The 27,014-nt window shown below is 33.4% G+C and overlaps 1 protein-coding gene across 1 annotated transcript in view; it reads left to right on the forward strand.

Moving 5' to 3' along the window:
• The window catches only part of LOC149797873 (glutamate receptor 2-like), a 179,220-nt gene that overhangs the window by 55,981 nt on the left and 96,225 nt on the right, over window positions 1-27,014 (forward strand). The window contains exon 3 of the mRNA XM_089960812.1: window positions 21,097-21,345. Within this exon, the coding sequence (XP_089816938.1) occupies window positions 21,097-21,345 (249 nt within the window). The remainder of the gene's footprint in view (window positions 1-21,096; window positions 21,346-27,014) is intronic.

Below are 27,014 nucleotides of genomic sequence, written 5' to 3' on the forward strand. Positions count from 1 at the left end.
TCATGTTTTGTTGTAACCGTGGCTACGTCAGTGGTTGGAGGATTAACTCTACAACGCAAACAATATAGAGTCATGTATATTTATAATATAGATGTAATTGATTTCTCAGCGACACGAAAGAAAGAGCCAGTAAAACATATTTCAGTAGTACCAAAATCCTTTAGAATGATTATAATAGGTATGTCTGGAAGTGGAAAGACACAATTAGTACTTAATCTTATAATAAGATGGTTAAAGTGGGACAAATATTTAGTTCAACCATCAGTTGATGATCAGAGATGATATGATATACTTAAAGATTTTAATGAAAATGCAAAATTGTTAACTGAAGATGGTGACGACATTATCAATTTTATATCTGACATTGATGAAGCGCCGAGTGTTGATGAATTAGATAGATTTATTAATAATTTAGTTGTATACGATGATGTGATGCTGGATAAACAATCAAATCCAGCTAGAATATGTTCCAGAGGCAGGCATTTATGTCACTCAAGGATATACACAAATACCAAAAGTGATCAGAGATAAACTGCAATATTTTAGTTGTATTTAATGGAGTTGCTAGACATAAACTTTGAAATTTTCATCAAACTTGGTGCAGCGGAGATATGGACATAATTAGATTTAAAAATTTCTTTTCAAAAGCACAAACTACCCGACCCGGATTTATAACAATACATTTACATGATTCCAGAATGAGATATCGTGTAGGTCTTGATAACATATTTGGTTGATAATTATAGCAGCAGAAGAGGCGAGACTTCAAATAAGTGTCCAGAAGGGTAAACAGAAACGCGCATAAAAATTTAGAAAAACACTAAAGGCAAAGACAAAGTAACAAAAAAACGAACCCCCAAGAGAGACTCTGGGAGAGAGACTCTCGGTAAAGTTAGAGGCTTTAGTTTGACGTTATTGACCTTCTTTTTTATATACTTTTTCGTATGAGGTTTTTAGTTTTCAAAGTTACGTTTCAGCAAAAGGTCTGTTCACCTCCTCTGCTACTTTCTTTTTTAAAGGAAACCAAAAATATTTTCGTTCCAATACTCTGATTTTTAACCTCTGGGCCTGAATTAGAAACAATGCGGCACATTGAGGGTTTGTAAAAACCTAAAATTTCAATAAATAATATAAAAAAGTGATTCCTTTAAATTCTAAAATTATAGTATTCAAACTTAGACAAAGTGAGCTGAAAGATCTTTTATATTTTGATCGTTTACTGAGTGTCACATGTAATCTCAAAGACATTTGATTTTCAGTAGTCCAGGTTTTAGAGTCTTTTCCGTATTGAATTGCACGAACAAAACATTAGCCTGCACCTAAAATTATTTTTAGAATTTATCAATCCCAATCAGAATATTTAAGTCTGGCTTACGCTTTATAAATGCAATGTGTTAAGTTGTGACTTAAATGTTAAACATAATATTTACATGAGATTTTAGTATTTGGCAACCAATTTCTCCATGTATCTCACATTTGATATTTACAGAATTGTATGAGTTACTAGATGGCAACCCACATATTATTCAATACAAAAAGATGTAAATTCCCTCTGCTATTAAAGTTCTTCAAGGATCCACTTCGAATTTGTGAATACCTAATTTAAATAGCCTCTGAATTTAGCAATTAAACCTCATAGATGAATGTATGTAATCGTTACGTCTAATTCCAATTCATCGTATATATGCATACCGATCTTATTCAAATATAGAACTATGTGTTTGCTTCTTATTCAATCAATAACTGCACAGATGTCCAATTGAACTCTTTAGTATTGTTTTGGCCTTGTCAGATTTACTTTAATATAAGGAAGCTTTATTACATAGTAAACACAGTAAGGCAAACCTTTTTATCCGAGTCATGTTCATACAATCATACAACAGTCTGTTGGCGTATACGTAAAACACATTTCGGTAACTATAATTTACGACGATCAGGTATGTAGTTCTTAGAGTATTAATAGTACAGATGCAACTATTATAGTGTCATATTTGTTTAGTTGCATAACCCAAACATGTATGCCTAAAGTTCTCATTTGTGACCTATCAATATCTAAAAGTGCTAAGACCTTTTGGGTGTGCTTTTTAATACTAGATCCTGGGCTAGTACACATTTTGAATGAATGAAGATTTGTTGGTATCATAAAACTTCATATAGTAAATTACGTGATAAAAATCAGAAAACTTTCATAACAATAATACAAAATTAATAAACAAATACACAAAGGCACTAAACATACAAATATCAAAATATGTAGGCAAACTATGTCGTCTGGCCTAATGTGAAGAAGGTCAATAACAGGCCGTAGAATCAACCTAAATAAGTTCGTACATGGAAAAATTAGAGACATTTAGTATGTCTGTTATAAAACAGTTTATTTATGGTATAAACTAAAATATTAATATCAAAATGCTCACATTATATACATGATTAAATTTAGGATTATCTAAAGCAGTTGCGAGTCACAAAGCCTCTATTTGTAGTACTTAGTTGCACACTGAGTAACAAACACGGCTGCATGCTGGACAAATACGTTTTCTTGGTCAATTAGTCCAGCAGGTAATCTTTGACCTAGGCGATATTGCAGTTATACTTCACGATTTGAAGCAAAAATATGACCTAACAAGTGTATAAGCATTCAAACATTGAATGCACATCGAATATACATATACAGCTGTGCTTGAAGAAAATCAGTCCATGGTCTATATTCGTACGTAAATACCTTCCTTTATTGTATTATTTTAGCCGACTGCTATACTTAGGCAGGTCGCAGGGATTCATGTATCCAGAATAATATATCAAATTTTACTTCGTTAGACATTCGAATTCTTCAGAAGAAATTTTCAAACCAGCAATTTTCAATCTAATTTCTTTCTGATTTGTTGAACTAGAATTTCAGCATGCTGCAAATAATCAGTTAGACACTGAAAGATATCAAACTTCCTTAATGCTTCCTTGAGATTTGAAGTTAATCAGTAAATTGACTTGTATCCGCTCAAAAGGAAGTGAAATAACGCAACTTTAAACACACGTTTTTCTACGCCCATTAATCATTACGCGTCAAAACATAATCTAAAAACATTATTTTTCTCCTATCAGCTTCAGACCGGCCTGATGTCCAATCTAACATTCCATGCTCAATGTCTGATTTTTTATGGTTTGGGAAGCCTTGTACATGTTTACCAAATATCTCTGCGTTTTATCCAATGAAGAATGTAGTCTGTCATTAAATTTTTCTAGATGTTTAACTTTCCAGCAATATCTAGTTCATCTCCGAATGAGGAATTCTACAAACGAGTGTCGTAGATTGTAAGATGTTTGAAAAACTCATGTGTTAAGCCATTCATGACGAAAAAATATCTAAATGTGTTCTATTGTTCTCCTTCTCCCAAATTTTGGGCAAACGAAATTTTAACTTTTATAAACGAATTGTTAACTTGTTACAAAACAGAGTTATTTCACCATTTTAGACGAGAGATTTGTTTTTACAAGAATCCAAACACTACGTACCGCATTAAAAAGCATAAACTACTATGTTATTAGGTGGTTTATCATTTTAGTGACCGTAGTTTAACTAATGTGGAAACTTCCAACAGAATTATTTTTTCCCTGGAGAAATATCACTTCTCAGTAAAATATCAAGCGTAATGATGCAAGTGTTCAGAAAAGATTACACGCCTTCAAACAAACACTATTATTTTCCAGTTAGCTATAAATAATCTCAAAACTGTGATAATAGTTTTAACAGTCTTTGCGCTTTTGTCGTGTCGAAATTACCCTCGATCATTCGTACCATTCTCAGAGGAATATGCAAAAATTAAATACGGTTGATTCGACTCAAGACTTCACAAGAAACATGTGATAGTAGCAAACTATCACGATAATCTGTCATATGTTTGTTAAGGCTGAATATATCTACATTGCTATAGTATTGTGTTCACAATTATATCCAAGTGTGAATGAAGGAGAAAGCTAGCCCAGAGTAGCATGTGATTACCATTTTGGTTCAGTTTCCGAAACACCCCTCACTAAATAAATTACAATCGCCTTGTACTAAATTAATTTTAGAATTCTTTCAATACTCTTTGTAAGACATGCCGATTTCTTCACACCTTAGGGAATCGTCTCTTGTCGAATGGCGATTAATACTTGACAGGATATTTTGTTTCTCCAAATTCGTTCAGGGATATTAGAAGTTTAAAAAAGAACCTTTGAATAATTTGATTGGTTTCTCTATTTCACTGATATGTCATTCTTAATTAATACCAAATGTTGAAATAATATAAAAGTGACAAAACAATTGTGAATAGAACTATCACTTATAATATTGATATTAATAGAAAATACGACATATTCACTTCCAGAAAACATTGATAATTCTCGAGTCCCGTGTGCACACATTCTACTTGTTCAAGATAAAGAAAAACAAAAAGTAAGGAAAAACACAATAGACCAATAAACAAAAAAATAATAATAATCGATCCTTAACTTGACCGTCATATGCTATGTGTCAAATTCTGATGAAAGGGTAAAGGTTTCTTAGTGACAGGTAAAAGTTATTTAGAAATTAAGACTTCAATGCTCCTTATGGTGAACTGGTTTTCATTTTTACTGAGTGCATGCAAAAATAGGCATTTGTATTGAATACACCCATTGTTGAAGAATAAAGTGAAAAACAAACAAGGGTTAAGAACGGAACACTTGCGATCCAAATCGGCAGAAATGCTAAGAATACTTGCTGAAATTTATCTGATGAAACGGGAAATTAATAAAATTTTATTTCATGTATAAAGTGCTAAATTAAAGCTGATACTTTGGAAGGGTTAGATATTTTCTTATATCTTAATACGTGAACGGCAACGTGAATTCCATCCGAACTTTTTTACATTCATTTCTCATTTTCCTGATGGATACGATGGGAACAAGCAATTGCCAATAAAAGCAAGACAGATCATAACTGAAGTTTTCAACAAGCAAAGTTAGAAAGAGACGGCAAGCTTGTTACTTTGTCCATCTCAAGCTATCCCGATGTCAGAAAATATCTGGATCAAACCAACATCCGTTATTCTTATCATTTGAAGCATTCATTGAGGAAATCCTTCACATGTCTGGGATAATGTATGTACAGCTAGAAGATTACACTTTAAGTGCTATCGAATGTACTGCATTATTTAAGCGTTTCCCAATCAATCTTCTGTTTCTTCATTAATTCAGTCGCAAATAATAGGATTAGCTACTAATAATTTCAGTTATGCACTCCTAAGATCTTCTGATGAAACAATTGACGTTGATGAACGTCTAGTTGGATTCAAAACTAATCAATAAACCCAGACCGTAGGTACACTAACATGGTATTCATCATGGAGATATTTTTCTAATGCAAATTCTAAACCGACAAGTTTTATCTTATGCAAATCTACGAAATTTCCGAATGTGACCATTCTAATTTTATATATTTCTTCACCCGTACATGCTCATAAAATTACCTCACCTGATCATTTTTATAGCGCATTGATTTAAAAGTAAACATCTTCTCATGCGGAACCCAATATCGGTTTATGACTCATTATCAACCAACACTTGACATTTGTTGGCGCTTGGGAGTTTCAATTACTGATATTAAATCTATCAAAAATTCCATTGCGAACTATCTAAGGTTTGTTGAAGGTTTTATTCTTTTTTTCAGTTCCAATATCCAACCAATTGGCATATTTTTAAATGCATTTTTCGGCTTTGGTGACTGATATATATATATATATATATATATATATATATATATATATATATATATATATATATATATATATATATATGTGTGTGTGTGTGTGTGTGTGTGTTTGTGTGTGTGTTTGTGTGTGTGTAGGTAGGTATGCATCAACATTAGCGACCCCCACATTTACTCATTATTTGGGCATACAATCAGATTGAGGTATCGAAAAGATGTTAACCAAATTTCAATAAGGCATACAGCTTTAGTCCTATGAAAGTTCAAGTATCTATAAGAATTCTGAAGTTTTTAAGCCTATTAGATAAGTGCCAAATGGTAGACAAAGAACTTGGTTAAATAAATAAATTATATCATTAACAGAACTACGAAGAGATGTTTTCATATATTTCTTGTTTGAAAGATTTTTGACTATGCTATTAGTGCTAAATGATCTTCAATGAATTTATACGTTTCTCTTACATCCAATGTCAATCGTACCTCAGTTATCATCATATGTAAATGAGAGAGGGCAATCGGGTAAGATTATTGAGAGTTCTATCATAGAGTTCAGTTTAACTGCATAAGACTAATGGACATATGCCAGAGTTTGCTCAAAAGAGTTTAAGTATAGGTACATTTGTGTTAAAATAATCTAAACCCAATACATTTATTTTACATAACGACTTATTCAAATTATCAGTTCATTTCATCTTGATCATAATAAATTAGCCCTTCAATTTGTCATAATATGCCTTTTGTGAGATTTTGCAAAGAACATAATACGTTCTGATGCAGCAAGGTGTATATCTTTGAAGTACCGGAGGACCGATTCATTTATGCATGTGTCTAAACAAAGCAATAGACGAATTCCAAAAAGACTGACATAAGACAGAAAGAGAACATAAAAATAAGCAATACATATTATTGTCTGCTTTTTTCTAATAGTTTGAGTTATATATTATAAACGTACAACAAGAAAGCATTCACTTAATTTCGACACTAATTACAAAGATATTAGAGTTTGATGGTTAGTGCTTAATAAAATTAAAGTTAATGTGGATTAATCATTATGAGTAAGAATGAAGTGTTTTCGAAATCAATTTCCGGCTTAACGCGTCTTTAATTTGCTTGTATTGATCACAAGTTACCTCAGATTCTCTCGATAATCCTGTCTTCTTACACACTTAATCGTTGGAAGAATTATGTTGTGCTCCATAGTGGAAAGAAATTTAGCGTTTCTTGAATCAATACACTAATATGTAGTTTGCACTCTCTTTCAGTTATTTTTGATGACCTTCTTAAAATGTTTCAGAGCAGACTCTCCTGAAATTAAGACTGAATATTTGTAATAAAAATATGACATAATTTTATTTTCTTATATTTATTTCGTCATACTATTTTTAAAATCTTTACTTTTCTACTCGACAGAAAAACCAGTAATAACATGGTGTGATATCAACGCCCAAACTCTTACTTTTTTTCTAAAAGAAAGAAAACTGTTAGAAAAACTAATAAAATACGTCTCTAATTGTAGAAGTAATCATTTTTATTTTTTGTCTCAAATACATTCTAGATGATCAGCATCCCTTAAAAAATCTGCAGCCGTCCCTTGTGCAAAATAGTAATCAGAATCTGTACAATATTTGAAATTACAAATTCGTGAGCCATCGCCTTGTGCAAAATACCGAAGATTCGATTTAATCTTACAGTATTCATGAATGCTTGAATTCAATACATGTAAGTATAGTGATCACGCACAATCTCATCTACCATGCAAGCCGTGGAGAATGGCACTGAGCAATGAATATTCAAATCAACATTCTTAACAAAAGACATCTGCTTGTATTTTTTCATTATATTTATATGCTTTATGTCTGTAATTGGATGACGATGAGCAGTCTCGTAAGTTAGCCGAGATATGTGACGATATAAGATACCCTCTCATATTCAAAGTTAGTTTGATACCCGAAATATAGAACTGTCAAAATTTCACAAAAAAACATATAGCATGCTCACATTCAGTGAAGGAAAGACATAATATTTCCTCCTCGTGAAATATGTATCATGCAATACAACGTATTGCAAAAGTACCTAATGCAATTACTAAAGTTTTGGTTTATAAAAGATTCCATGTCTACATCTGAAAACAAGTCTAAAAACGGACAAATTGACCGGTTTTGTGTGTCCTTAATTCACCAAGATTATGATCTGGATTTTCGATAGATCATTTGTTTAACATGCAAAACAGGAAAGACTGTTCATATTAGGGGACGACCACTAGCAGTTTAAGATACAAAAATGATGATTTTTGTATTTATTAATTTTTCCTTCTATGAGGATATACCTTGTTCTTTATCCGTGATATTTTCGTTGTAGTGAATAACGTGTCACAAAAATAATTCTGTCCATATTACTCTTCCAAATTTCAGTCAATCATATATCTGCACATGTTTATCATTTATAATGCATATGTACTGGGACTTCATCTCTTATCAGTACATTAATATTCAAACAATTACATCAACATTGTAATTGTGTTTTGTACTCTAAATCCCATTCACGCTGCATAAAAACTAGTCCAGCACACTAAAATGTATCTGAGCCAAAACATAGGCCTCATCGAGTCAAATTAGAAGTGTCGACTGCTGTCGTCAGGGGTAAATATTACCATTTATCGTACCAATGCCCCATACGTTTTGGGTATTTTCATTTATCGTGGCAATGCTGCGTTCTCTTGCAAACCTGATTCAGTTAGAAAATTCATAGTTTCGATACATTCAATAACGATGTCTGTACAAAATACACCAGTCTGTTAAATGTTTTTGATTTCACCTATTTCACTTTTTAATGAGGTTCTACTTGGACACATGTTTTATATGTGAAGAAGCGAAAAATAAATTCGCCATTTGCAACGGTCTGATATTATGAAAGATCATAATTTGCATTTGTTTAAATTTGAATACAGTAGAAGAGTTCGCTTAATTAAATTAAATGAACATTTATATGGTTAATTCCCTTAGGGATTCAGTATTTAGTGCAATAAACTGGTTACGTAAGAAATCCATGCAATGTGGGCAATGCTTAAATGCAAAGGTTGCCCGAGCTGAAGAAATAATTTACCCAAGAGCGCAGTCGCTTTTTAATGAGAGGTGAATGGCAGTAATACATGTATTCACGTCCGTTCGCTATCTTACAAAGGGGTGCTATTATATTTGAAAGGAACTAGAGGCTACTACTTAATTAGACGTTATGCTCACTTTTACTCTAATCTTTGTACGGCTTTTCAGATAACTTCCATTGAATAATATTGCAGGGATTTAATTCAGAGCAATAATTTGTTTTCTTCTGGAGTTTAGCTTGCACTTTAATATAAGTAATCATTGGCTTGTTGTTCCGTGGATTGTAGATTGGGCTGTGTTAACGTATATCTGATTTAATTCATATTTATTTTAATTTAATTGTCAGTTTTTTCTGATCATAATTCATAAGAGTATACATCTTATGTTTTTCTTAAATCTCATGCATTAATCTATGGTAAAAAGAAAGCTTTATCATTTAGATCTTTCTTTTTTATGGGGGAAGGTGTTACTTATATATGATGTAATTCATATTTTTTTAATTTAATTGTTTGTCAGTTTTACATTTTTTGTTCTGTTATGTGCTGTTATAATATTTTTCCAGAAAACTGGTTGACCTGAATCATTCTTTTTTATTTTTTTATTTCTTAGAGAAAATTATTGGTCTAATCAAGGCCATATTCTGTGTCCGTGATATAAACATGATCACGTGATCCCCCTTCTGATTTCGCAACTGGGGGGAATTTCGAAACTGCGTCTTATATAATACAATATAACCTTTGTTTTAGAGAGAGAGATATCTCAGTTTTGGGCTTTTTATACTGATGTCAAGTTATTTTGTTGTAGCCAGATTTTGAGTTATAATTTTCTTCAGATCAGTTGGATTTCAAAAGGATTAAGTCTTTTTTCTCTGGAAATATTTAGAGGAGTGCTCACACAGAAATTTTGGAAAGACGTTTCTTACAAATTTAATTTGGATTTCCAATACCGAAGTGCCATTATTTGTATTTCCACAAGGAACTGTAGATAAGCACAGTACTGACCTCTGCACACGTCATCGTCATCCATCTTTGATTTTCCATCAGGGATTCGAACTTGAAATTATTAGAACATTTGTTACTAGGACTTTTGCAAAATAATTTGTGGAATATTCTTAGATTATTTTTGGATTTGATTCTTGAAACCGTAAGTTCTTCTCCTTTTTTTACAGAATTTTTCCAGGAAAATAAATTATTTGTTAAATTTTAAAAAGCTTGTTGTTTTCACTTTTTCTGTGTTCCTGTTTATTGGAGCCTAAACACGTAAATGCTGTAATATAAAATGACTGTTTTCTCTTTCCTATAGTTAGTACTATATGTTTTCATATGGAGTTTATACTGCATCGTAATAAACAGCCTCGCTGACTTGTTTTCCCATGGATTATCGACTTCACGTGAATATTAGTAGACTGATTCGTTTTCCCTTGAGTATAGATTGTACCGTAAGTGTTAAGTGTCAATGGTATGTTAGTCCATGGATTATTGACTGTACTGTAATATAACATATCACTGGCTTGTTTTCCCGGAGTATAGACTGTATTGTGTTTTTCCATGTTGTATATAATTTATTGTTATATAAAGCATTCTTAGTTATTTTTCCCTGAAATGCAGATTATACTGAAATATATAATATTATTGGTATTTGTTTCCCTGGAGTATCGAATGTACACGTTTTTCCCTGGATTGCAGGTTGTACTGTAATATAATCTTCAATGTCTTCAATATAAAACATCACTGATTTTTCCCGAGAATATAGAATGTACTGTAATATAAAGTTTCTCTGGTTTGTTTTATTTGGAGTATATATGTACTGTATTTTCCCCAGCAATACAGGTTGTAATGTAACATAAAACATCACGGTCATATTGTTCCTAGGAGTAACAATGTACTATAATATAAAGAATCACTTATTTGTTTTCCCTTAGAGTATGGATTGTCCTGTTATTATAAAGTATAATTAGTTTGTTTCATCCTGGAGTATAGCTTGCATTGTATGTATTTACCTGGAGTATAATAATATACTTGTCCTTCTGAAGTATTGATTATGCTGTATTGATTATAGATTGTATCGTGCTTTTGCTCTGGAGTATCAGGTGCATTGCAATATAAGTATCACTGTATTGTATCATATTCTAGTTTGGTCCTTGAAAGGTAATATCGGTTTATATCGTATTTTTGTAAACTTCCAAAACTCCATACTAGAGCCATTTTCTTGGATCTCTGAAGCTACAACATTGTTACAGAATACGCTCACTGTGAAGTAAATCAGGCCTTATAGATAAATGCCAAACAATCTATGTATGCTTTCTCGTAAACTCTTTAACATGACACGACGAATCTAACCCAAACATGTTGATTTTTTAATATTAAATAATAGGTAGTGCTAAATCGTTTCTTGCAGTCGTGTATAGCTGAGAAATGTATGAAGGTATATCATTTTCTTAGCCTTTGACTGTTTTAACATATACAGCCGTATTCAAGAAACAAATGATCGCCATTACAGGATGAATAACAGGCATTTTAAGCAAATATGCAAAGCCGACTGAATAGGCAGATATCATGAATATAACCAATAATTTTCATCTATCACACAAATTCTCTGGAACATATTTACAGTAATTCCAATGACAGATGGCAATGCAGAAATGTTGTAGTGACCGAGATCATATAAATTGCATATATATTTCTTTTCTTGGTTTCATACCAGCTCATTACATACGTTACGAGTCTAGCTCTTAAATTCTGTGACAGGAAGAAACTAATGCAACTAGTTTAGTAAAATCAGTAATTAATTTATTCCTCTTTGTTATAAAGTGACAATTCAAGAGATACAGCATTGCCAATTAAATCCCAAATAATCCTAAATGTTCTATAACAAGAGTAAAAGTAGAGAATGTTTCAAATGAATTATAATAGTCTTGAATGTGCCGATGTACCAATAGTCTTAAGTGTCTCCGCAAAGTAATGTGTTAGTATAAAGTCAATGAACATTTTGTAATTTCAATGAATGAGTTAAATAGATAATTCTTTTAGAATTATAACTGAGTACGGCTATAATTTATGGCCAGGAATGAATTACTGTTGAGCAAACCTCATGATATAGAAAGCAGATGTGTTAAAACACCACCAAACTTCTGATAGAAAAACACCACCAAATTGTCAGCAAGTTCCCTTCCAGAATATTCTATGTCCGTAAGCGAGGTTAGGTCTTGAACTCAAACGTTAGCAAAAATCTTATAACAAACGTCAGGTAGGCAAAAGCTCTACCTTCAATCACTGACAAAGGTTAAGGACACAAAGAAATCAAATAACCATAACAAATATGTATATATCAGGTCCCTCTTCTATAAGAAAGTTGTTTGTAAAACATTTAATGAAATCCATTTTGACATAAACATTGATCTCTTAGAGCTTTATTTGCAAGTTAAGTTGTGTAGTTCTTGCCTAGTTTTCACGGAATGAACTGATATAATTTCTTTACTTCAATGAACACATTCAACATTAATCCCAAATTATTGTTGTTACTCGATTTATTCACACACCTTGACAAAATGTATTAATACACTGAATAGGCAGTTCGTTCCAAAAGTAATGAAAACAAATATTTATATGACTTACAGTTAACTGTTCCAATAATACGATCCACAAACCGATATTTTATGTGCATTGAGTCCTTACTGGACATACTGATCCACGCTTCTTTCTGAACGGCCATTTAAATATGTTATTTTAGCATTTTAATAAAATTGAAGTAAACGTCTTATTTTATTATCTCTTTGTTAAACTTATTCAAAGGCATATTGTCATCCTAAGAGCCTTTTTAGTCTACATTAGTCATATGCTACCTGCATAACGTCTTTCTTCCATACCTTTTTAATGCAGAAACTTCAAAGAGCGTACTCTGAAGGAGGAAAATTGCATATATGTGCAGAAGCTTGACAATGTTTATAAATTCGGCACCGCAACGTAAAATAAATGGGTTTATTTTAAGTGCAAAACTTACACATGAGATGGAAACACAATATTTTGCACATTTTGCAAGGAAAATTCTTGTTGTCCATAACGTTACTTCATGGAAGGCGCCTTGAACATTCTGTCGTAAACTTTAAAACCTTTTGTATCCATGGGGAAACTTGTATTTTAGTGTAGTCACATTGCTCAAGAAGTAACAATATATAGCTAAACGTATTTCAAGACCTATTGCTATTATTACACTTGAGTACATTTTAACAGCTATCACCGGTGAACACCGATGTTTCAACACGGATCCGTTGTGACCTATAGTATCATGTCTTTTTAAAGAAAGATATAAAAGAGTTTCCAAAAGCACGAAATGTATAATACAGAATGTTTCGTACTACAATTGCTGGAATATTTGTCTGATCTCTTTGACAATAATCTTTAGTCTTCAAGGTCATATTTAACTGCAAAACGCGTAAACAATTCCACGGTTGATCACAGTAGGACACCGACATAAACATATATAATAAACTATAATCATGTTTTGTACAATTTCATACCAAACGCGCATGTGTTTGATGACTAGAAAGGTCAACCCTTCTACGTTATGATGACCATAGATTCCATAACTGTCGACACCTGAGACCACTTCAATGTGTTTTTCAAAAACGTGAACAGATGTGTTAAGATCTCCCGCTAAAGTAATGTTTTTGTTTAATAAAGATTCTTTTTTTTAAATGACTTACTGTTATTTAATTTAATTGCTGTTATTTCAGTGATTGGCTGCGATTTAATTGACTTGTTAGTTACTTGACTTGCTTCTATCACTTTTAGAAAAGTCATTTTTCAGATAGCTCTGGTTGTTGTAATTTGTCTATTAAAAAGAATAAGGAAATGTATAAACTACAAATGGTGCCAATTAACATACATGCATACCATCCGTTATCTACATTATTGAATGCCACAGTATAGAAAAAGCAATAGTACATTTTGACATTTTGACTTTTCCACCTACAGGACAATTATCAGCGATTTTCCGATGGCAGTTTTCGTTGGGGCAGAGTAATGCCGTGCGGTATTGTTAATAATCCTCTAAGTTAAATAATATTCATGTTTAAATGAATGTTTCATTCACACTCTGTCAAGCCCTAAATATTTAGAAAGCGTTAAAAGGGGTGTGATCTATTACGACACTGCGGTCTTAAAGTAAGTGACCAAAAAGAGTGAAAACCAAGTTTTGTAAAATTAAACATATAATTTGTTTCCCTAGAACACAAAGTGGAAATTTATAAAGACTTTACAGTATTGCAAATTAGATCCAAAGTAGTCTAAAAGGTTCTATCATAAATCCTACTGAACAAATCTCTAATTAAATTTCAGTGGTGTTCAAATCAGATCCAGCGCTGAAGGTGTTGATGTGCATGTAGTCTTTAATGTACTAATGTACCAGTGGCCCAAATTGTGATAATGTGCTAACAGTCTTACAACTAATCACAATAATATGATCATAGATGTCCTTGTCTGAATACACTATAATTCCAAATTAGTGTTTCTGTCCAAGACTATTATTGACTACTTTGCAATTCCAGAGAATGAAGATTTTAATAAGTAATTCCACACAAATCAAATACAGAACAAAACAATACAAATTAGCATACCTCTGATGGTATCACAATAATGAATATTTTAAAAAGTAAACAAAATTATATATTAAAAAAAAACTTAGACACAAGCGTAGATCCAGAATGTAGGTCCAAATTTCATTCTATAAAATTCTAGGTTGTAAAAAGATAAAATATGATCATTAGGATTATAATAAAGAACATGGGAAATGTCAGGTAAAAGAGGCTTTATACTGGGGAATAGCAAAATCCGAGACCAACACCCAAATAAACATGTTTATCTTTATTAATTATGATCGTAATACGTAGAGAAATCTTATGCATTGTTTACAGAATAAAAACAACATCAAATGTTCCTAGTCAGGTACACAGTGAACTTTGTTTTGGACAAGGTCTAGTCCAAAGGACAATTATACACAACATACAATCATGGAGAAAACCTAAGATATAATAATTAAATATACATAACAGGTCTTGTAATAAATACAAAACCGCATGCAACTTTTCTTCCAAGGCACAACTCATTCAATATAATATCTAAATAGATATCTTCCTGACTGCCTCTGCTTATCTGTGCGTCATCTATTCGGAAACAAAAAAAGGATATGGTTTCATTTATTGATTTCTACTACATGTTTGTGTCTGTGTGCAAACTCCTAATCGAAAACATTTTAAGTTTTTCCATTGGAACACTCTATTTACGAACACAACATATTACGTCATAGTGTGTTAGACTTTCCTATTTATATCAACGCGACATTTTGCAGCCTTTTTAACGTTGAGATTTCTACACGAATACGTTGATTTCATATCTTTCCTTTACAAGAAAGTATTATAGACATCTATAAGTTTTACTAAAATGATTCCATTTGTTCATAGCTGTTAACAAATATATTCCTGCAAGCAACCACGTCTTAATGTCATCGTTGGCATTCAGCAAATGACAGAAAATGCGATGTTGTCTTCTAAAGATATTCCTTTGCAAAATTAGTGCTCCTCAGGTTTAAAATATAAGTTTCACTGTTTGTTCATGATATTTCTTAGCATCCGTCCGTCTACGGGAGACGATGGCATAGCTCAAATCATGATATTTACATTTACCGTTTATATGATGGAGTTTAAATCAGTGCTTATGGGGGGGGGGGGAATCGGTGTTTGTATTAAGATAGACATATTGATATTAATCTCGTTACGCGAGACGGCCAAAGCTTCTATTCGTTGATACGATATCCTTAGCAGTACATTTGAACATAGTAATGATGTCTGATCCCATTTTTTGTCTGAGCTGTGTGGCATAAATCAGGAAATGAAACAAAAAAGCAAAAGCAAATGAAATTCATATCCCTTTACCAGTCATAACACTAACCTCTTAATGCTTATCACCAAGCGAGGCAGTTACTCGTACCCTTTCTATAAGTCTTTGATATGGCTCAACCGGGGTTCGAACCCGCGACCATCCGCATTCCCGGCGGACGCTCTAACCAATTAGGCCACCGTAGCGGCGTTATGCATGACAACATAGAGCAATTGCGACTTTCAAGACGATACTCATAAATTATATGTAGCATATTTTCTTTTAACATATTTATGAGGCTAATGTTTTAATTTACTTGCATTTTTCTTCTCTGTGCTGTAGCAGCTGAAAATTATTCTTATGCATATCAGTATTCTATAAAAGAATATGTCATCCGGTGTCTACTTTAATGGCAAGATCTGGTGAATAAAATGGTGTTATTAGGTTACTCGTATCGTCATGTCGTCTTTAAATGTTTAACTTCAACTTTATGTGCATTTAATTTATTTGATTATCGCTCATTATCTTGTCTTCAAGGATGCAGCCTGCTTCGTTAACAAAAGCTTAAAGGATATAAATAATGCGAGATAATGGTTATATGTCTCCCATACAAAAATGATGGTTATCTTAGCGATTCAATTTCATCTATACCGATATGTTTGTACGTTATCCGCGCCTTTGTATTAGTCACAATCAAGCGCCAGGAGGAAACGACTGAGTGAAGCCAGTTATTAAATATCAGCCCAACATATCTTTGCACTTGCTTATGAAGTGCTAGACATCTCTCATTGGAATTGGTATATTGCCTGTACACTGATAGCCAATTAATGGATACACAGATGTTCAATTAGGGATATATATATATATATATATATATATATATATATATATATATATATATATATATATATATATATATATATATATATATATATATATATATATGCATATGCATATGCATATGTGTGTGTGTGTGTACATGTACTCGTGTGAAGTAAATGCAAAGACAAGAATTAATAAATAGTTTTGAATAATTTATACTGTTGTTTTAATAGTACATCTGTCAAAATTACATAATGCTTTTTTCTAACTGTGAGTTAAGTTTCGTTTTTAACGTATCATATATGAGACAACTTTTAAATTAAACCATGATGAACACCTAAACCTTTTGTTTCTTTTCCTTCTTAAAACAAAACTGTAATAAGTGCACTGCATGTACATGTGTGTAATACGTGGCTAAAATCTCATTTATTCAGCATTAAGAATGATCATTGGCCTTTCTCCAAACTCATGAAAGGATTACAGTTCTGAAAGGCATAACAATATTTGGATTTCCATTGGCTGATTCGTCCAAATGTGAACCACTAAAGCTATTATCCTCCCCAAAGATATTATCTCTATTTAATAACATCTCAATCAGCACTTTGATGCATGTGTTTTAAAAGCCTTGCGCTACTACTAAGAATCCCTGTCATTTTCCAAAAAAAGCTGCAATTAAGTATATCGCTAACCAAGCTCTTTACAAGACCTAGTCTTATATTTCGTCTGATTTAAGCTTGGTCAAAGACCTACGTAGATTAAATCGCATAAACTAAATTCCATTTTGTACTATAGTTGGAATTTTAAGACTATCACTGCATTCTGTAGTTTTCTATCAGTTTTCTATCTAAATGCAATTTTACTTTAATCATATTTTGGTGCTGCTTTCAGGTCTGATATGTGTGTGTATCTGAAGATATAAAGCTGACAAATAACCGCGATATTTGCCATTTGCTTGGATTTCTGAAAGTAACATTTTGTCCCTAGAACATGCATCTTTTTGAATCTGTTGTAAGTCTCTTCAAGTTGCAAAAATTTAATATTTTCTTCTGGGGAACCAAATTTGGTGGATGCTACAAACAGCAAACGAGTGAACAAAGACCCTTAAGTGTAAACAATATGTAACATTGGGTAGCTTTGTAAAAGAACCCAAAGCAAACGAATGAACGAAGATCCTTAAGTGGAAACAATATGTAACATCGAGTAGGTTTGTAAAGGAACCCAAAAACTGATCACAAGGAAAATAAATGTATCCACAAATAAATGACTGCATCCTGATCGACAGTCTTTTTTGAACATATCGGAGTAACCTAAACTTGATGAATGGTCTTTTCACCTCACACATCAAGTCGAGATTGAAGCTAGAAACATATTTTATGTGCAAAGATATTTCATAAAGATATAAATCGCAAATTACACAAACCTTGATTTATACAGTAGTGCTGCCATTGTCATTATTCGTATCATTGAAAATTTCATATACACAATATTGAATATTGAACATATTTTGAAAAACAATTTCTCTGAGGCAATTTTAAGTCAATGACTTAATTTAGCTATAAATATCAATAAAATAGTGTGATGCAAATCTCCAGCAATATAAGTGGGCACAAAAAAAAAAAATAAAAAACAACGAAAAACGGAATATAATATATCAGTTTAATTCATAATATCCTTTGGTATCTCCAGTGCAATGAATATAGTTCTGTCTCTCTCATCTGAGAACGTAACATTTGAAAACTCAACAGCAACGAACTCATTCATTTAAAGTATTTGACCTTGTTATCAAGGAAAGTGCATTCCTATTCTATTACTGAAGGAACTATTATAATTGAATTACGTTTGAGAAGTTGCTGCAAATTATTCATGAATTAATGAAATTACTAGCCTTACATTTGACAATTGACTAAACTAATAACTATGACGAATATATAGTTTGTCCTTTAGCACTTCGTTGCCTGGTATTTCATGAGCATCTTTCTTTCAATTAGAGATTATTATCCCAAGCAAGAGATATACAAGGTATCAATTGCTTTCGTTGTGTCACGTCGTCGTCATGACGCCAGATTCAAAGTTCGTCTTCCAAATGTTCTTTAGAAAAGCACTCTGCAGCTCCACTCTACTACAAGCTTAAAAAATTTAAAAACTAATTTATTTCCCTGCAAAAATACTTTAAAAATGAAAAAATAAGAACTTACGGTTTTAAGAATCAAATCTAAAAATAATCCAAGTATAATCCACGAATTAAATTCTAGAAGCCCTAATAATGAAATGTTCTAATGAATTCAAATTCGAATCTCGACGAAGACTCCAAGATGGAAGGCGATGAAGTAAACTGAAGGTATTATTGTGTTGTTGTGTCTACAGTTCTGTGTTATTCAAAAACAATAATCCGGTGTTGAATTAATGAAATGTCTTTGTCCAAGAAATATGTATGAGTACTCATATATTTCCAGTAAAAAGAGTTAATCCTTTTGAGTCCAAATAATTCGAGAAAAACATTAAAATAATTCCGAACTGAGACAAAAAAGAACACTTTTACGTCCCAGTGTTTTTAAACCAGACTAAGAAAAATGTCTCGTATAAATTACACACAGTGTACATGAAATAATACACTGTTATACAACGGGCAGTGCGTCTGTTATTAAATTATCTTTTCTCTTGATGTGCCTGATGTCAATATCATTTTTGGATTCGATTCTGGAAACCGTAAGTTCTCATATTTTTTCATGTTACAGTATATTTCCAGGGAAATAAATTGTTTGTTATATTTTTCAAAGCTTGTTGTTTTCATTCTTTCTTGTGTTACTATCTATTCGAGCCTAAATACGTAACACTGAGTAAGACTTGAAAGAAAGGTTTCCTCTTTGTATGACATTTTAGAAAAAGCTTGCGGATTTCACTGAACATTTCAAAACCAAGGGGAATTCAAATTTCAAAAACAAAGTTTTCTGAACTATTTTTGCCAAAATTCAAAATGATTCGAGGACGAGCGCCCAATTTTTATGTTACGTGCTTAGGCTCGAATAAACAGTAACACAAGAAAGAATGAAAACAACAAGCTTTGAAACATTTAACAAATAATTTATTTCCCTGGAAAAATACTGTAAAAATGAAAAAATAAGAACTTAGGTTTTAAGAATCAAATCTAAAAATAATCCAAAAATAATTCAAGAATTAAATTTTGGAAGTCCTAATAATGAAATGTTCTAATATTTTCAAATTCAAGTCCCAACAAAAATCCAAGATGGAAGACGATGACGTATACTGTAGCTAGTATTGTGCTGTTGTGTCTACAGTTCTGTGTTATTCACAAACAATAATCCGGTGTTTGAATTAATGAAATGTCTTTGTCCAAGAAATTTGTATGAGTACTCATATATTTCCAGTAAAAAGAGCTAATCCTTTTGATTCCAAATAATCCGAATTAAAAAAAAACTCCAAAATGACACAACAAAAGAACACCATTACGTCCCAGTGTTTTTAAAACCTACTGAGAAAAATCTCTATAAACAATTATTATACAGTAACTCGAAACGCAAAACAAATTCCCGGATGACGGCCATCTTTCCAGAACCTTCGAGAAGTATTTACATATAAAAGTACGTAGTCCCAGTATGACCTTGACAAAAACCAATCATTTTATTCTAGGAATAGGAAAAAAATTTGTTTACTTCTCTCAATGAATTTTTAAATCATGGTCGGTAACTAGGTCAGCTTTAGGTGTTTACAGCTGAAGAGTCAAGGTCAAACTATTTTCAGAAGAAAAAAATCAAGTTCCTTGTGAACAAAACTACATTTTTTTTGACATATAATGAAATTAAAAATTAAAAGATTTTAAAACTTACAAACAATTAAATTAAATCAAATATACATAACAAAATAAAATACAGTTTCTATCTCTTAACTAGTTGGTCTTTATTGAACACAATCTGTACCAATGCAGCTGTGAGACTATATTGCTAAATATTCAACTATTTAAAGACCCAAGTAAGTACAAGTCAGTGCTAATCTGACTTTCATTCAGTTTAGGGGTAGCTATGTGACGCAGGAATTCATTGTGGCATATTTTTCCAAATACATGCAAACTGTCCATTCTTGCAGAATTTGCATTCATTGTGCAAAATGGTAGCCATTAGATAATGATAGATCTTAAAAATGTGTAAATATGAGAAACTTTAACTCAAAAACATGTCATATGACAAAAAATGGTTATTCTGAGTTGCGGTTCGATGACCAAAGGTTGGTCCAGCTATGCTCGGGCAAAAAGCTGTCATTCGATCATAAGAATCGTTGCCCTTTATCGGTGTTATATCTTTGTCGATTTTGTTTATGTTTCAGCAATCTAGTTACTTCTGTAGAAGCGCATACGTTTATGTTACAGTGTGTGTGTGTGTGTGTGTGGTGTGTACGTTTGTGAAGCTTTGGCCAGAACGATACCTGTGTTATTCTTGTCATGTACAGATTGTTTTAAATATATAAAAACTATCTTTCTTGCTCAATCTACCATAATTACGATTGCAGCCTAAGCTTTATGATAGATAAAATATTTTACTAGAAACTGTTCTTTTCATTTCAGTATGCTCCCACATGTCAACCGGCGTCTTTATATTATTCGGAACTCAAAAATTCCAATCATGTGACATAGTTCAAGCCTTTACACACACCTTCCAAGTGCCCTATGTATCGCCAAGCCTATCTGACGTTTGCGGCAAGAGGCTGTCAGACTTCAGGCTTCATATGAAGCCGCGCCATTCAAAGGCCTTAGCAGACACCATCCGCCATTTCCGTTGGAGAATGTTTCATTATGTCTATGATTCAGAAGAAGGTATCGTATCTCCTTCGTTTATTCATTATGAACTTAAACTATCTCTAAAAATTATATCTTTAAATGTAACATTTTCCCAAGGATAGATAGATGAAAATTATTAGAATTACCTATGAAAGAACACTGCTGTATCTGTGCATTTAATAGTTTATGATGTACTGTTATTAACGTTTTTAGGCAAAACATTGCACAAATGCTGTAGAGAATAAAAGATATATTGATATCACGACTGTCACTCTTCGAGTTCAGACGTTTTATAACTACTTTCTGTGGATTGTCGTTTGGAATGAAGGAACATAATATATATATGGTAGGAAACAAATTAAGATATAATGACAAATATACAAGGTATATCATTAACAAAAGTGAAAAGAATAACCCGCACTTAAAGTGTTTGCTAGATCTTCGTTCAGTTAACTGACATATTTACAATCTTTTTCTCCTTCTCGAAGATGATACACCGGCTATTATTTTATGAAAACAATGTGTTTGATTAATTGGAAGTGCCTGCTGATGCATATTATTGCAGTAATTTATAAATATCTTTCATTCACGGTCAGTTTTTCATAATGACATACTACAATATTAACATTTGATGTCAGTTTGACGTCTTTTACAACCACAACATGAAATTCAATGTATAATAATGCCTACTCATTAAATTCTCGCTTTAATGAATATATACTGAATTTAATGGAGACACATTTTCATGAAAGGCAATGGTTGTATTGAATTTGTTTAAAGACTTACATATATTTTATGATATGATCATGTATCTTATTCCTTGTGCTTTATGCTGTGCATTTAAACACTAATCAGAGCGTGAGATCTCTCGCAAATTTGGTAATTTATCTGCATCTTTGATACGATAGAATGACGCCAAAAACTGTACGCTGCTACTGATAATAAAATTGACCCTTGGAGACTGAGGAACGTCCAGAAAAGCAAATACTATTTCAAATAAGTATTGAAAGCTAAACATTATTGTTCGTTTAAAAAAGAACAGAACAAACAAACCCTTCGTTATTTGATTCAAATCGCAGGTCCCATGCGGGTAGCACATGAAGAAAAGACCAATAATTTCTAAGTGGTGACACACTGTGTTCTGAATATACTAAAAATGTAGCATGTGTACAGTTCAAAAAGTAAATGTGTCTATGTACTATTTTGCATAAATAATTATATCAGCTTATCATTCATAAATCAAAACGATATTCTTAAGTTGTATTAATTACAAATATTTCAATCGGAGTGTACATTATTATAACGAATAAGAGGGAAATTCATTTTGAAGCACATCCAATATTGTAATCTTTATCATATGTTTTGTGTTGTTTACTTTTCTTTTATTTTCTAAAAAAAAATAACTCGAATGGCATGCATAGAACACACCGTGTAGATAAACTCATGCTATATCCCTATTATTATGATATAAATTATGGAGAATTCTTTATTGTATTTTGATGGACGTTAATGTATGTACTAGTATACAAATAATTAAAGATCAAATCGGTTCTTCAAATTTCGCAACACTTTGTCTAATAGAAAAATAAAGATTCAAAATTTCAGATTTTTCACTTGAACAAATGAACAATAGTGGCCTTCATCGCCAAGAATGTTCTTAAAAACATCACTCTCTATGCCTCTACTTAGAATATGTGATCACTCGTACAAAATGTTAGCACGGTATTAGTGAAGTGGGCCACTTTAGCGACAATGGGAATTAGCATTAAAAACACCCCTGGGCCACTTTGGCGACAATGGGAAATTTAACATTACGAAAACCCCTGGGCCACTTTAGCGACAATGGGAATTAACATGGGAATAGATTTTGGGCTTGTCTAGGGACAAGGGAAATTTAAGATGGGAGAAAAAAGCAATATTAGGGACAAGGGGAATTTAACATGGGATTTTTTGTTTGTTTTTTTTTTAAATAAAAAAATATAAAAAAAGGGTTAGGCAATTGAAAGTCTATCTCTTTTCGAGAGATGTGGGTGGCCCTGAAAAGGGCCTTTGGTTTTCTTCTTCTTCTAAGAAGAATTTTTTCGCTCCATGCTCTCATCCTTATCCTTTCCTCTTCATCCTCCTTGATGACGAACGTTGTGGATTCTTATACGAAAAGCGCGGACGTGAAGGAAAACATCCCCCTAAGATACAAAATTAGTTAGTTAGTTAGTTGGATTATAGTGGTTTTCGTTCTTTTGAACATGTACCACTTTTTTATTCACGCACTGCGTGATTTTTAATTACTCCTGGGGGAAGGAAAAGGAGCCTCATCCCCCAGGCTTTTATGTACTCAAAGAGTACTTTTTAATTTAGCCACTCAGGTGTAGGACTAACTAGTCCTTAACAACCTGACTGAAAGGCTAATAGACATGAGTGCCATCATTAATAGACATGGCACCTGGTTAATGATGGCACCTTCCAGGCCTGGCACCACACACACATCTCCTACTCCAGTCTCCTTTCACTCATTTTCGAGGGAGAGCAGAGGCGGAATGAGTGGCTTCAGAATCCCAATCTTCTGTCTCTGGGATTCTGAAATTTCCTTCTTGTGGCTGTGGTACAGCCATTCCTCTCTCCTTTTCCTCCTCTTCTTTTTTCTTCTCTCCTCCTCTTCTTTCTTTCTTCTCTCCTCCTCTTTCATCCTTCCCTCTTCGACGATGGCCTCCGCGGCCAGTTCATTTAGTATGTGCCTGGCATATTCCAGGTGCACATGAAGTTCCAACAGTTTTGCTAGCCTTCTGCTCATTCTCTAGTGTTGATCAATCAACAAGGGTAGCTAGACTGCCGAGCGATTTTCAATTTATAGTTAAAGCGCGGACGTGAAGGAAAACATCCCCTAAGACAAAAGTTATATTACCTAGATCATGACTTAACAACGCGCGGACCTAAAAGAAACACTCACTCACTTTTTTACTACCCATTACTAATTAAAAATTTTCATTAATCACTTCAATATACTATCCACATACGCAAAACAATCAAATCAAACCCCAAATCTACTCTCCACGCACGTCAAACAGCAAAAAAACATTATCATTATCTACTATTCACACAAACGTACGTGAGTGCTTACAAACACAAACACATACAATCACACCAGAAAAGAGTCAGTGTTTATATTCACACTACATTACATACACACATTGGCAAATCGATTACTATTTCTTTTCTAAAGGTTTGGGTAGCCCTGAAAAGGGCTGTTTTTTGTGCGAAGTTGAAGCTAGGGCGATCTTTTAGTTTCTAAGAATGCGATGTCCTCTGACGATAGACTTTCTGACGATAGGTCTGCTTCTTCGGAAAGAGAAGAAGAACTCTTTGGTGTCGATACGACAATCGACAAAGCCTCTGTCAGGTTCAGGTTTCTGTTGCAGCTGTTGTTGTTGTTGCTGTTGCTGCTCTCTCTGCTGTTTCTGAAGTCTGTACTTCTCTGTCCATTCTTCTTTCTCCCTGTTCACTTCTTCTCTGAAGAGCTCTTCTATCAGGTCTTCAGTGACTTAACATTCTCACATTCTCTATCTCTTCTGGCTTCGGTATCAGACTGTGTCTGACCCTATGCAAATTCACGTAGGCTTCGTTTAGCTTAGCTAGTTTGGAGCACATCTTCGTAGGAGGATGAGTCGACAATGGATGGTTAGACTGGAAACTATCCCGGCTCTTAAAGTCAAAGCGCGGACGTGAAGGAAAACATCCCTTCACAGTTTTCGAGCCGGAACGTTCAATGAGTGTCATGAGAGGGAAAGTAAGAAATCAAAGAGCATGAATCAAAATTCCTATAGCAAAACAAACCACAAAGACATTTTTTTCAAAACACAACATTTTTTTATTCAAAATCACTTAACACTAACAAACAACTCTAACATTTTTAACAATAACCCAACAATATAACATCAAACATTTTTTCAAATCACAAACATTTTTTTCAACTAACACTCTACTTTAAACAGGGCTGACAACGTTGTGAATGAAATTGTGATTTCCACTGTTGGAAATCATTAGGCCATTGATGGACACTACGTTTCCTAGCTTGAGACAAAAGATAAGCATAATGGTCACAAAACCATTGATCTACTTTCACATCGTTTCTAGAAGAAGAACGATGATCAAAATGAGTCACTAAATGTTCTAAGGAATAGCCCAGACTGCGATGATGCAGAAAATACACACAGTATTGTCCACACACCAAGGAATCTGTGCCTTGTAATTTCACATTATTGAATCGGGTGGTCTGAGCATTTCTTCTCATAAAGTCAATGATATCGTCTTCTAAAGGAGGCAATCCATACGAATCAAAATATTCCACACATCCTTCTTGAGGAAAGTATTCGGCTACCCAGTGGGTTCCTGGGAGATGACTGTCGTCCGTGTTGATCACATAAGCTTGATGGTTTTGAGGTTTGCGATGAGGGAGTTCATCTTTATCACATACGACAGGATTCCAAGAAGCCGTATAAGAACTGTGGTTCAAAAGGTAATAAAGTTCCCAGGTATCCATGTTTTTTTCTTCTTCTTCACAGGTAATGATAAGTGATCAATTCGATCCTGACTTTTTGCTTGAAAATGTCTGACAAGTACAAGGCGTTTAGCTCCGACTTCTTACTCTAGTCAAAGAGAGATTCGATGCGATGGATCTCTTGAGTTGTTAATGGAGGAGAAGAATGTTTATCCAAGCCTTTATACCACTCATTCAACACGAATGCTATTTCGATGAGACCCCAAGCTTTGTCCAGATATTCCTCCAACTTTTCTTCTTGACTCAACATCAGGCATTTATCGTGTTGAATTTGACTGGGATGATCGTTTTGACATCCATAGTACTCTTCCTTGATCAATTCTTTCATTATATCTGCCAGGAATGTAGCAAAACAGGAGACTAAATGGGCTTCTTGTTCTGACCATCTTGACTTCATCATGATAACTTCTTCGTCTTGGGATTCTTCTTCTTCCACAGTGTCCTCACATTCCATCTCCAAAGTTTCTCCACTAGGTAAAGAGGGATAACAGTCTTCCATAGCTTCTAATAATCTAGAATGACTTCTCTCAAACTGTTGATTTATATCGTATTGTCAAATTCTGCATACAAGATGACGTTCACCGTTACATCAGGGTCTCGGTGTGCAAACTGAATTTCTACTCGAATCTGACCGGATTTTATAGGGTGGAAATGTCCCTCGTCGCTGCCTAGGTCTGGAGTGAAATCAAAAGCCCACAAAGCATAGCCTCCTGCATAATCGTCGTACGAAATACCGTGACTGAAGTTGGATCCTAACTGTCCGGTGGCTTCGTACAGGGACAAGTACGATCTCAAGTAATTGTTCTGGGTAAAGTTAGGCTCAAAGGGTCGGGTACACAAGGTCTTACCGTCGGGACTGACTTCAATCTTGGACACGCCAAAGTGTCGAAACTCAAAAGGATTTTCGTTGTAGGCTCCGTTGAAAGCTGAATTCCTGACCATACCAACGATCAAACGTTTGGGTAACTGTCCATGGAATAGATGGTCTTCGATCATAGATCGCTGTCCAGCGGGAATGGTGAACGTTTTCACTTCCACTCTTCGTATCGGATACTTGGCGGTCGTTCTGCAGAACGTGTGACTGATGTCGTTTCCCACTTTAGGCAACACTTCCACACGACGCACGTAGAGTCTGGCTTCTTGAATGATAGTT

The sequence above is a fragment of the Sinohyriopsis cumingii genome, chromosome 6 (assembly GCF_028554795.1).
Source record: "Sinohyriopsis cumingii isolate HCF-2022 chromosome 6, ASM2855479v2, whole genome shotgun sequence".
NCBI classification, from domain to species: domain Eukaryota; kingdom Metazoa; phylum Mollusca; class Bivalvia; order Unionida; family Unionidae; genus Sinohyriopsis; species Sinohyriopsis cumingii.